Source organism: Acipenser ruthenus, chromosome 4 (genome assembly GCF_902713425.1).
Source record: "Acipenser ruthenus chromosome 4, fAciRut3.2 maternal haplotype, whole genome shotgun sequence".
Taxonomy (NCBI): Eukaryota; Metazoa; Chordata; class Actinopteri; order Acipenseriformes; family Acipenseridae; genus Acipenser; species Acipenser ruthenus.
Window position 1 is genome coordinate 100,379,375 of NC_081192.1, and position 13,573 is coordinate 100,392,947.

At 39.0% G+C, this 13,573-nt stretch overlaps 1 protein-coding gene across 2 annotated transcripts in view; it reads right to left on the reverse strand.

Annotated features, from left to right (window-relative positions):
- Positions 1 to 259: 259 nt before the first annotated feature.
- LOC117399681 (zinc finger protein 438-like) overlaps positions 260 to 13,573 on the reverse strand; it is a 43,850-nt gene continuing 30,536 nt past the window's right edge. For both annotated transcript variants that reach the window (XM_033999005.3, XM_033999004.3), the window contains exons 3-4: positions 1,640 to 3,395; positions 260 to 1,138 (exon numbers count right to left, since the gene is read on the reverse strand). In XM_033999005.3, coding sequence (XP_033854896.2) covers positions 526 to 1,138; positions 1,640 to 3,369 — 2,343 coding nt within the window. In that variant the 5' untranslated portion in view covers positions 3,370 to 3,395 and the 3' untranslated portion in view covers positions 260 to 525. The remainder of the gene's footprint in view (positions 1,139 to 1,639; positions 3,396 to 13,573) is intronic.

The following is a 13,573-nucleotide window of genomic DNA, read 5'->3' on the forward strand; positions in this document are numbered from 1 at the left end:
CTGTAATTATATATACTGTATATATATAATTCATATAGTATAGTTCAGCTTGAATGCTAACTTTCAGAAAATCATCCTGGCACACCTTTCTCTTTAAACACCATTGTACCATTGAGCAACAAACCAACAAAACTAAATTAAATTAACAAATTTAATAGGGATATATATTCATTACTACACATGTTTAAAACTCATATACTTCTTAGATGCTTGTACTTTACCAGAATTTTTAGATGACCAAGGCAAAGAACAGTTACACTTTTTTTCAATAAGAAATCTGATTTAACTTTATTATTTAACTACAATCTTTTGCCTCCTTATCTTAGATAGGCTAGGTTTACATTACATTAAGCATTCCATAAGGCACTTTTGGCACTAGTGTCTTGGGAAGATAATTTCAAATATGTTCAGTAGGATTATATCAAATCTATTGTTTTCTCCAAGAATAAATGCCCCTTAGATTCTCTGTAGCCCCTTCTGAAAGAGTTGTTCTAGCCCCCAGGGGTGTGTGGGGTGATATGTGGACTACTTTTCAGGGTTTTCACTGGAAGGTTTGACTTCCTCTCGCTCCATAAAAGCGCTCACCACCGTCCACAGCACAGCAGGGTCCTCGCAGTTGTGACAAGACTGCCAGTGATCAAACAGCTCCTCCTTACTGGCCAAGACCCCTGTGCACAAGATGCAGTTGAAACCCAGCTCTGCCCTCAGTGTAATGCTCTTGTCAAGCAGCTCAGGGCTGGTGTTCTGAGTGTGGGCCCTGCGTGTGTTTTCAGATGCTGCACTATCCACTTTCATTACAGGCTCGCCCTGGTGATGGGAGTATATGTGCTTCTTCAGTTTTGAGAAGGAGTAGAATTCCTCCTTGCAGCTTCCGCACTTGACAAGGTTCCTCTTCTCATTCAGCTGTTTCCAATAGTGGGCCGCATGCTTGACCAGCTCGCTTTCAGCCTCTCTGCCTCCCTGGAGGACCCCGTCCTTGAGCCTCACCTGGATCTCCTCCCCATGAACATACAGTAGGTGCAGCTTCATATCCGCAAAGGTGGGCGTGATGGTCTGGCAGCGGCCACACTTGATCTGCAGCTCCGCCTGTTCCTCTTGACTCTGAATTGGGTCGTCACTGGAATCTGTGGAATTACTCCTGGAAGACAGATCATTAAAGATGTGCTAACAAAAGTTTTAAAATCCATTCTCTTATTAACATTAGCAACGTTATGACTATTCCCCTTTTCTTGCATTCTGTGCATTGTTTTTATATGCTATGGAATTAAAAGTTTCTGTTACTCAGTTACACTCCAATAGCCTAGTTGAGATCAGACCATAATGAACAGATACCAAAAATAAAGAAATAAAGCTGGATCTGTTTTACCTTACAGCTCAGAACCAACAGATTTTCATTAAAATGAAAGGGAGACAAGTGATAAGGTAGTTATTTCTCCTGTGGTTTTAGTTTCCAATATGTTCCTTACGATTATTATTATTATTTTTACAATATGAAATGCATGCCACAGGACCCTGATGTGTGAAGAGGACAAAGAAAGCCTCTATCAGTACAGAACAGCTGGAAGGTAGACTGTAAGGTGACATGATCTTAATATTTAAGTAACACACTTTAAAAAAAAAAAAAAAAAAAGTCACTCACCCCCCATTTGCTGCGTCAACTTCAACTTGATTTTGCTGAACAGACGGCTCTAAACTAAGAATCACCTTATGGACTTCCTTCAGGTGTCTGAAGTAGACTCCGATGTAGCCAAAAACTTTATTACAGAACTCACAGCGCATGTTTTTTTTGTGACGGCCTTCGCTGTGATGAAGCTTCATGTGCGTGCTCAGGCTGCCCGAATGAGCGTACGTCTTACGACACAGGGGGCAAACGTAAGGACGGCTGTTAGTGTGACTGTTCATATGGCTTTGGAGGTGGTGTTTAAACTGAAAGCAACGGTTGCAGGTGGAGCACCTGTGCAACTGCTTACTCCCAAGGTATACATTACTAGTTTTCATAGATTCGTACTTGTCAGTAATGTTGTCCAAGTGCTGACAGTCTAAAACTCTACCTGCAAATCTATGGTTTGTAAAAAACTCGTGTTCCAAACACTCAGGGAGTTGATTGAGACCCGTCACATGAGGAACAGCTTCTGCCAGCACAACAGGTTTAGGCCTGATACTGCGATACTTCTTGGAAATATCTAGTGCCTTCTCCTTGGATCCGCTGCTTTCTGGCAATGGTTTGTCTGGATATCGTCTCTTAATGAAAGAGAACGATCTCTTCTTCTTAGCCTCCGAAGCGAGTACATCCTCAATGGTCTTTCTTTTCCTTCCCCTTTTTCTACTGGTACTGGTGGTCGGCTTTTGAAATGTATCTGCAAGCACTTTTCCAAAGCTGCTAGCAAGACACTTTGTATTTACCTGCTGTGAGGTGCCCTGTGATGGGGAGGAAGCTAGATAACATCCATCAGAAGCTTCCAGAGGCTTTGGGACATGTTCTGCTGTTTTGCGTAGATTAGACTTTAAGGTAGACGTCATCTTCTCTGGCGATTTTGAGTTCAATTTAGTCACCGGGTACAAGGTGTTTTTTACTTTGGAGTAGGGCAAGATGGGCACTTTCACTTTAGAAGCAGATGGAATAATCTGGACAGCCTTGCCAAAAATCGCTGGCGAGAGAACAGTTATGGTATTGGATGAGTTAGAAGGCTTTGATAGGTGTTGTTTTAACTTCTCGGCTTCATCCTCAGAGTCTTTCAGATAAGTGCTGCTGTTTGGTTCAGCAGCATTTGCTCCAGCGTGGAGGTGTTGCGAAACACTGCAGATGGTTGGGTCTATATCTGCCTTATCAGTGTCTGCTGGCTTTTCTACAGAAGAACCCAAGACAGTGCTCCCAGTAAGCAATGTGGTGACAGTGATTTCATTGGAGCTGGGGTCGATTAATATAACTCGCTCGGATCCTTCTACTTTAGAAGAAGTCTCAGCAGGGGAGACAGAATGTATCTGAACAGCTTGTGTCACATGTTTGGCAGGTGTGAACATGTGAGCTGTCTGAGCTGCTGCAGCCTTCTCCGGAGTGGGCTTGTTTCTCACGGACTGGTACCTGGGGATTGGCAATTTCATGTTTTTCGGGAAGGTCATGTTTCTCTGGATCTGCTGGGGTGACTGAGGCGTCACAGGTGGAGACAAGGCTACAAGGGAAAAGGTCCCCTCTTGGCTGGCAACCTGCATCAGAGCGTATTTCTGAGCTGGCATGATAATGGACTTCGGGCTGGTCGCTTGAGCATCGGGCAGGGAGGGCTGACATGACAGGACAGCTGGCCCAACGACAGAGGAAGGCACTTTAGGAGCAATGGTCCTAAACTGGAGGCTCTTCGTCGGACATGCCATGATGGATGATAATGGTCTAAGCTCACCTGTAAAAACAACATCAATAATGTGACTTAACTTCAATCCTGTACGATACTTATTTGAACATTTTCTTAAAATACCTAGTGTACTTTTGTAGGCATTTAAATATTATATACAACTTCTGGCACAAAATAAATAATTTGCACGTGATTATTACTAACATTATGGAAAGGATATTGTCACTGATCAATACAAGAAGTGTCACTACACAGACCTGCAATAATCTGGACCACCAGACTGCTACCCATCTTTCCAGAAAACAAGCCAGTCTTATTTATAGATGTATTTAGTGCTTTTTTTCCCCCGGTTTTGAAATGTGAAAATTCTAGCTCAGGTAGCCTTGCGGCAGGTAGGCCTCACCGATATGGTAGAACTTGTTAATTATGCAAAATGAATCTTACAACACTATGGAGGTTACATTTTGATATGATCACTTTAACTGAATCATGTATTACCTTTTTAATACAACTGATAGAATTGCATCATGTGTGTAAAAAGGAGATTCCTATTCTAAGTCAGAATGCTGCAGTTAACATCAAGTGTATCTTTTGTTTTAAAGAGCTGTTTAATGCACTTCTGCCATATTTTGTTCAGGATAAAACCATTGTTCCCCATAATCACTATACAGGTAGAAACTTAATTAAAAAAAAAACTGTGAGAATAAATCTCTAACTGAGGGAGAACATGTGAATGTAGCTCAAAACACAACTAGAACTGCCCTGTATTATCATGTTATTATCCATCTCAGCATGATATCTAAATCATGCTGTTTCTATAGGATTTTTGTGTTTGTTTGTTTTAAATGTAGATCCTGGAATTCAGTGAAGCATAAAATTGCCTATAGGCAGGAAGTTTACAATATGAAAGTTACCTTTAATACATACTTATTTGTACTAACATTAAATATAGTCAAGGGTGACTTAATGCAGCAGTACTGTATTTATATACCGCCATTTTCTAAAAACACACCAAATGATGCCCTGTATAAATCAGTTCTCCAATTCCCCACCACAATGTATTTTACCTCCATGCAGTGTTTGTTACAATCAATTTTGTGTTAAAAAATAAATACAAATCCACAGTCCCCAGTTATCTGGATTTCACTTTATTCTCCTGGCTTTAAAAACCAGACCAGACTATTAGAGAATGGTTCAATACATATCCATTTTTAAAATGCTAAAGGCAACAATGTTGAGACATGTGGAAGCAGGTTTCCATGGTTTTCCAGCACCTAATACCTACAGGAGTACATAATTAGGATAACTGCTGAGCAAATGAGCCACAGAGGCCCTCTCTTAGCAAAGGCAAATAAGGTAATACAACCCTATGGACAACTGGAAAAAAAGAAAAAGCTAAGAATTGACATCTGAGCTGATAGGCTCAACAGGAAATAGCTGTGGAAAGAAAAAGAATGCACGCTGGAACCCCTAGTTTTTTTGTTCTTTTTTTCCCATTACTCTTTCCTAAATACTTGTCATGTGGATTTGTAGCTTTTCTTAAGATCATTTGTAATTATTATTATTATTATTATTATTTATTTCTTAGCAGACGCCCTTATCCAGGGCGACTTACAATTGTTACAAGATATCACATTATTTCACATTATACATATGTCACATTATTTACCCATTTATATAGCTGGGTTTTTACTGGAGCAATCTAGGTAAGGTACCTTGCTCAAGGGTACAGCAGCAGTGTCCCCCACCTGGGATTGAACCCACAACCCTACGGTCAAGAGTCCAGAGCCCTAACCACTACTCCACATTGCTGCCCTGTAACCTTGCAGGAGATATCATTTCGCAAAGTTAGAGCACAAACTGCACAAGATGACATCTCTCTACAGACAATGTATTAACTTCTACCCAAAAACCTAGTGCTTTTCAAACTGTGTCTTTTTCATTGTTAGGCTTTCAGACAAGGAAGTCATCTGCTTTAACAAAGATGTTAACATCTGCTGTACAGGGACTGGTCTCAGAGGCAGGTGTTGTATCCCTGCTTGTTTGTCAGTCAGCTTCTATACATCATTGCAACAGATGTAGACAATCATAAACGCGTTGTTTCCCATGGCGAAGTGTTGGGATCGTTTTCTGTCATAATGCAGACATTTCTTATTCTGCACCTGCATTTCATGATAATGATACAAGTACAGCAGAGAGATTAGCAGAAGCACAAGGTTTGCCAAAAGTCATATTGGCTCAGCTAATTGGAGCGAAAACCATGGCCTCCAGCAAGGGGCTTCTCTGAAATAATATGACCCAAGAGTTTTGCTATTGCACTTTAATTTCAGGTATTTACCACAAATCTGGCTTTAGGAATGCATTATGCATAGCATTAAAACCATAACTAGGCTTAATGATATCCATTTTGTATTGAATGTTAACTTTAGTGGGGTTCGGGGAGCGGAAGCTTTGTCTCTTCCTATTTCCACGTGCCTATTTAAAGCCAGTCACAGCTCTGCTCTTTCTCTTGCGTTAGCTTTTTCCTCCTCCTCCTCCTCCTCCTCCTCCTCAGTTTTTCATGTGCCACGTGTCTGTGTTGGTCCTCTCTGGGGGGATAGTGAGTCTCACTTGCGCGACCTAGAGTCCACAAACTCCACAGGTTCTTATATAAGGTTATCTCGGTTGGAGTCCGGGCCCGTCTTTTTCTCTCTCCCCTGTTCTAGAGGCTGAGCCTCCAATCCTAAATTGCCAAAACACTCCCTTCCTCTAGCAGCCCTGGTTTCCGCCCTATGAAGTGGTGCATATTGCACAAGGGATAGCAGTACATGGATGCAATCTGTTTAATTATGTATTGCTTTTTCACTGCATCACAATACTGACCTTAGGAATACAGTATAAACAATTACAAACCGAGAATAATGTTCCTGCTTGCTTTTAGTTTAGCATGTCCCATGTTGCTTGTTATTACAGTACTTTCTGTGCACCTTTATTTGTATTAACATTACACCAAAAATGTTACTGTAAGAACAGGATATCTACAAATCTGTGCTACAGTTTCCACTACCTTGTTAAGAGTTATGTGGTGCACATGTACATATCTGGGTAACCAGTTATGACAGAAGAAAATGCATTATTTATTTTTTATAAAAACTTTATGAGCCAAAGTAGATGGCACAGGAAAAGTCATAGGAAACAAAAAACAATACCCAATTGGCAATTTATTGCATCAGTGTGTGCCACTACCAATATCCAACACTCTACATCACGAGGCACAGCATGTGTGAATATATCCCAAAACAAATGACTTTGTGTCAGCCCTGAACATTCAACATCAGTTACACCAGCTTCCCTGCAATGACACGCATCCACTACAGTGATAAGAAGGCATCAGCATACTAAACTAACACACAGAATGGAATAAGGGATCGACTTCATAACTCAGGCTGCACATTAATTCACTCGGGCAAAAAAATATGTATATTCTTTTAATAGTACAGGCATTTTTTTTTTTTTTTTTTTTTTGTGAAGCTTTACCATCTACTGAGAGAGGACAGAACAACTTGAAAGGGATTTAGAATACAATTCTGTTTTTTCTTGGACCAGTGAATCAGGCAGGAAGACAATTATCAGCACATCTAGAAAGCTGTTTTTTTATTCAGCTGTGGAAAGGGGGAGGTATTCTGCAATAACGTTTTAAAAGGAAACACAGAAACAGAAGAGTGCAGGAAAATAAAGAGGTGCTGTGGTGCTGTGTGGAAAAACCATATCCTGTAACCTGAACATTATTGTCAGTGCTCCCATAATAAAATCCTTAATGGAGAAATGTCCATCCATCATGTAACTCAACACTCTCTGACACTCCTGTGTGTGCCAGGCAGCCTCCTGACCAGGTGCTTCATATACGAATAGGAGTGGCACCAGTGTACTGATCCAGCAAAGCCCTACCCAGTGAAAGACATCCAGCTGGTCCACGAGAGTTCCAGCTTGATAATGCCCCCAAACACACTGGAACTAATTATCTACTATTATATATTAATATTAAAGTCAAAGGAAACCCCCAGATGCATGTAAAATTAAGAATTGCATTGCATACAATCCATACATTTTACAATCTGTTTGGTATATTTTGCGATACGAGTATGTGTTTCTTGATTATCTAGGATCCAGGCTTCATGGAGCTCCACCTTACTCTCGTCACTGCAAAAATCACTCGAGATTATTAGAGAATGGGACATACAGTACATGCAGCAAACCGAACACTTAACAACAAGCTTGTATTTTGTTTAATTTTGATGGTAATGACATTATTCTCTTAATAAATGGTTTAAATGTTGACTATTTGAAGTATATCATCCCTGGCCATGGCTGTAAATTCAAGATTAGAGCTGCAGTATCATAGCGATGAAAAAGGTGAGGCCTATGGCATATATCAACGGAGATATGCAGAAATATAAGTGTGACATACAGATGAACGGGTCACCAGACAGAAAGATACTCTCAATGACTAAATAATAATGCTAAATAATGAGGACCATTCTGCAGCTAGTGGCACCATTGTGAAATAATCAACTAATCCAAAATTGGACCCACAAAATAAAAAAGTAAAAGGTAATTGGATAAGCTATTTTTAGTTATATGCAAAACTCAGTGTGACGTAAGGATGGAGTGCTAGGCATTTTGAGGCTTCCCTCAGTTGTAGCACTGTGAATATTGACAATTACTGTATAACTATGACCAAAAGTTTTGCATCACTTAGAATTTTAGGATCAAGACATAATAAAAAAAAAAAAAAATACTATATGAACATAATTTAGATATTTTATTTAACATCATGCAAATCAAAGAAAACTACAAAATAATATTGCGAAAGTCTACTGGAAGCCATAATAGTAGTACAGTATTTCATGTTAGATCTTGAAATCTAACATGAAATTATTTTGTTAAGTTTTTTGGTAAGTATGGTACATAGAAAACTACAAAGCGGTATGCAATTCAATATGTTAACGTATTCAGCAGGTTTCATTCGACTTTATGAAGCAAAATTTGTTAATTCTGTAGGGTGAAGCAAAACATTTGGCCTTAGCTGTATATAATAGTCTGCCTCATAGTATACATCTAATTCGATTTGAAACCTTCATATTTCTGGACCCCATCTGTGTTTTCAATTTTACGGTAGCTTTAAATAGATTCAATGGAAAACCAACGAGTAGGACCTTAAAAGGGGGCTTGCCTTTGGTCTCAGAAGCACTGTTTTCTAATTGTAGTATTCATGTGGACTCCAGATACTCCTATTTTGTGTAAAAGATAAAAGGAATTATGATCAAAGCAGCAGCTCATTTTTTTCCCACTAAATTAATTTAATGGAAGCTAGTTTGTGTCAATAAGTCGCCCTGGATAAGGGCGTCTGCTAAGAAATAAATAATAATAATAATAATAATAATAATAATAATAATAATAAAAAGTACTGTAAACATTTTTATATACAAAGTCTATTTTTTAATTGATATTCAAGAAGTTCAAAATGACTTACTTTTTTACTGATGAAGGACTAACAGACCATTGTATTGCATAATATATAGTACTGCACGATTAGCAACCATTGAAATTCGTAGATAATCTTTCATGCATTCAAACTGTATTTTTATTAAAAACAAGATACTGAACAACAGAGTTCTGTAAAGTTAAAGTTTTGTGAATGCTGACCGCAAACATTAGGTTAGTGACAATATTAACCACTTCAGAGTAACCTAAACTCAGTTGTATCAAGAGGACCTTCTAGTGCATTCTATCAATTCCATTATCTTAATGTTAGCCTTTTAAATCAAATAAAAAAAAGCATAATATGTCAAGTCAGTACAAGTGGGCACCTAAGAAATAAAGGTACAAACTGGCATTTTACCAGATCGACCTACAGTAATAAATACAAAAGCTTACAAGCAGCTGCTTCAGCATGTGCTGCTAAAGATTAATAACATACACAGAACAGGAAAGGAAAGCATTCATTGGCAATACAGCTTGCCTTGATCAGTTTTAATTTGAGTAAATCTCAGTTGATAACAGCCATAACATGTGCAGATCTACTGGGTTTATTTATGACCAGTTCTACTTCAAAATGTCACAGCAGCCATTGTTGTGGAATATAATAATACTACTACTACTACGACTACTACTACTACTACTACTACTACTAATAATCATAATAATAATAATACTAATAATAACAATAATAACAATCTGCCTTCCTAGGAGTAATGTGCGTTACAGAAAGCCCCTGTTTGAATAACAAAGAATAAGGCACTATTTATTTTTGGGACAGCTGCTGATTCTAGTCAAGAATCTCCTGTAGCCGCCACCGAGGTGATGTCATGCTGAGGTCACAGCAATCACTCGGGTCACTTCCAGGTAGCTGTGTCACTGAAAGAGAACTCATTGTTCTGGCACCGAAGCAGGGCTTATCACCGGGAAAAGGCATTGTGAAGGCTGTCCTGCAATGTTTCTGTTTGTCTTGATCATGTATCACAGCCTTACAGGGGCCGTGCTTGCATGCAGATAAATGACTACACCCTTAAAACGTTGTTTCCCTTAGATTATGAAAAATTGTACTGATGGAAAACAAGATGGTGCACCTCTATCAAATGATGACATTCATCCATTAAGCTACATCAAGATTAAAGAGTAGAACAAGTTCATAATAGTTTACGTTAAATAACACCATCATTTAAACAATTAATCAATGAATAACCTTCGCGTCTGTACTTCAGTCAAAAATCTTCATCTGCCACCACCTGGCATAAATCTGAAGCCATGCTTCCCAATCCAACAACAACAGTGTTCAAACTGTGGATGTAGTCCCTGTGATATACTGTGGATGCAGGTCATACTTCCTATGATACTGATTGCTCTTATCTTATATTTACACGCATGGTGGGGACTATGGCTGTCATGGACAGACACCTCGATATACAGTATATAGCCAGATTTTGATCCTCTGCGTGGCATACATACAGAACATACAGGCCCCTTTGTGTACTTAGAGGGGAGGCTCTATTGAAACTACAATGTGTATTTGTGTACTAATGAAACATTGCTATTTGGAAGGCCTGTGTGAGGCTGTCAGCAGACTGCAGCTCATCAGGGTCCATCCTTCTCCTTTTCTTCACTAGACAGAATGCTATGTCACTCTCCGAGTCGAGATTAGACAGAGCAGCTAATGATTTGCATAACTAGAGTGACAATCCTGAAAGGGTTGACAAAAGCCTTCAGCTTAATGCTAAATAAATAAAAAACACATTCTGTAAATTATTCATTCGACATTTATTATCCTTTTAAGAACAACCTTGTTAGTGCACATCAGGAGTGAAAAGGAAAAAAGAAAAAGAAAAGGAAAAAAAAAACTCTCTTCTTAAACCATCCCTCAGCTGTTCACTAAACTATCTGGAAATCTATGAACTCTTTGAATTGTCAAGCAGCGCTGGTGGGTAATGCGCTCTGACACTTCCTCTGTTGCATTGGAAGGCTTTAAACTGTGCTTTAAAAGTAGAAGTGCATTCTGATAATGGAATCACTAAGGATCTGGAGCTTCTTTGAATTAAAAAAAAAAAAAAAAAAAAATGAAACTGTTGAAAAGCTGGCTTCAAGTTCAACACCCCACTAGACTGTGTCTGCTCAATACTGCCATCGTCTGTCCATTAAGTGCATCTTTTAAAGCAAGCTGCCACACCACAGCCACCCCCCACTACTGTATACTGTCCATATGCATGGCATTAATGTGCCAGGGTAATACATTGCGCTGTTAAAGTAAACAGCAATTATTGTTGTATGGATAATGAGGTCAGTTTTGACTGTGATCACTACAGTTTTGAAAGGGATGACTTTATTGGATGTGTAGTCACTTGAAATGAAATCTTTATTAATTTATTACATCTTTAACCAATTTGTCAGAGCATGCATTGGCGATATGATGGATCTCTGCAGGCAAAATACAATATACTATTGGGCAAGGTATGGGAAACTGATTCTGAAGGAACTGTTCTTTACCTTTAGTACCTGAACATGTGTGCTTTTCCTAGCAACTGGGTGCTATTTACCATTCATGGCTACAAGCAAGTACTGTACACTCGTTCAGCTGGAGGAAAAGGTAATGAAATAGGCCACACACAGTATTTGAACTGCTGTTTTTCTATTAATAATGTTTGAGAAATATTCTAAACCATCCTCACAAATATAAATGACTTCCTCTACAAATCGAGACGTGTTAATCCCTGCTGGCGATGCACACAGTACTTATTTAACTCATTCCAGTAACTGTATATTCTCCCAGACCAGTCTACAGTATACTGTGCAGCACTGGGCGTTCAGGATTTTAACAACCTGCATTTCACTTGCACAAACCAGCCTGGCACAGACAAGCAGTTGAGCTGAAGTGTATTATGGCTGTTTTGATCAAATTGGTGCTGCAACAAGAAGACAACCCATCTATTAAAAAAAAAACACACACATCTGTTTTGAGTTAAACAATAGCAACCAGCTGTTAAAAGACATTATTAATGTCAGCTTTGTAGAGCTGGCAGTACACATGATGCTGATCGATTCCTGGGCTGCTAAATATCTTCATAATGGAATGGGTACAGCCAGGTAGCAACACAAATCCTCACTGAGGAGGGAGGGATCACGAAGGACCTTGACTTTAGAAAACAAAACATTCCAAACTGTTGTGATGTTTTACCTTTTTTATTTTTATAAATAACTCCGGGATTGCCATTACCTACCCTTTACCCTGCTTGTGCTAGTTATAATAACATTATTGTGAACACACAGCACTGCAACTACATTTGTGGGGACCAATCGCTCATTGGAATTTTCCATTTGCCTTGCATTTACAACCAAAGGCCCTCTGCTGTTTAGACTTGCAAGTCTCTGTATATCATTCCTAAAAGGAGACAACTTCCATTTTGCTGTCACCAAATAAATACCTTGCTATTCCAGCACGATTACATTTTCCAGCAACGCCTTTTGCTACAGCAGCATAATTTATGCAAGTCTTATATACTGAAATAAAACATGCATAGCAGTGTACCACTCTATATATTTTTGCATTACAAATGGTATTCTATTTTGGGCTAAATGTATACATCCTTATACTTTAGTAGCTCCTTTGTTTATAATTAGGATCAAAAGCCAGCATTTATATTAAAGTAAACCATGTCATCCTACACAGGTTGGTCAATCCATCTCTTACTTTAATAACCTAAAAACGTCTGTGTTTTAGGTACAGAAACAACCGTCAGAGCAGAACATAGAAGCAAACAGCAATGATATGGTACTCTGTCTGTACACTGTACTGCACAGCACATGCTACTGTTAAAATAACCTAATCAGCACATGGAAACCAGGTCATTCTTACGGGATACAATACCATCTACTGTAATTTCATACAAATATAACCTGGGTGATACAGTGGGTAATAGTAGTAGGCAATTTATTATTAATTTATTAGTAAACAACAGCCTATATGCTCCAGGGTACATTACAGCCAAGCTTCAATTTGGCTGAACATGGTTGACCTAGTTTTATACATATTAAGTCTACTGTACTGTAATCAGAATAATGTTTCCTTTAAATGCAGTTTCCCAAGCAACTACTGAACTTTTCAGAAATACATTAGCAGCTGGGTGCAAAATGTTCTTTTTTTTACCGTATTATAAAGAACAGTTTACCTTCATCAGTTCTGCAGTGCGTCTTGATTGCCTTACAACACATTCAAACCTTGGAAAAGCTGAAAAGGTATTCCAGCAGGAGGGGTCGACTGAGGCCTGCCAGCTGCTTGGGAGCCAGAATTAACTTTTACCACATGGAAAGCTGTCAGCTCTGTTTTAGGTGCTAAGAATGACTTTTCTCCACTGCTTTCTTATGTTATTCTAACAGTTCCAATTACTGCAGTGCTTTAATGCCACAGGCCTGGGGTTGTCAGTGTTACAGGCCCTTAAATCAGGTGAACATGAAAAAGCAGCTTCATACTTTACATGTGCAGGGAACTAGGACCATTACAAAAGCAAAGAGAATGGCCCACCCAGGGCTTGACAACATGTGGATACGTATAATACAGTCAGCGCTCCAGATAAGCTGCGTACTGGGTGTTTCACGCATTGAAAAAATAGGAATTACACATGATACTGAAATTCAATGCGCAAAGAATACGCAGAGCAATGTTGGGGCACAGCTTAAGTTTGCATGTTATCAAGCTT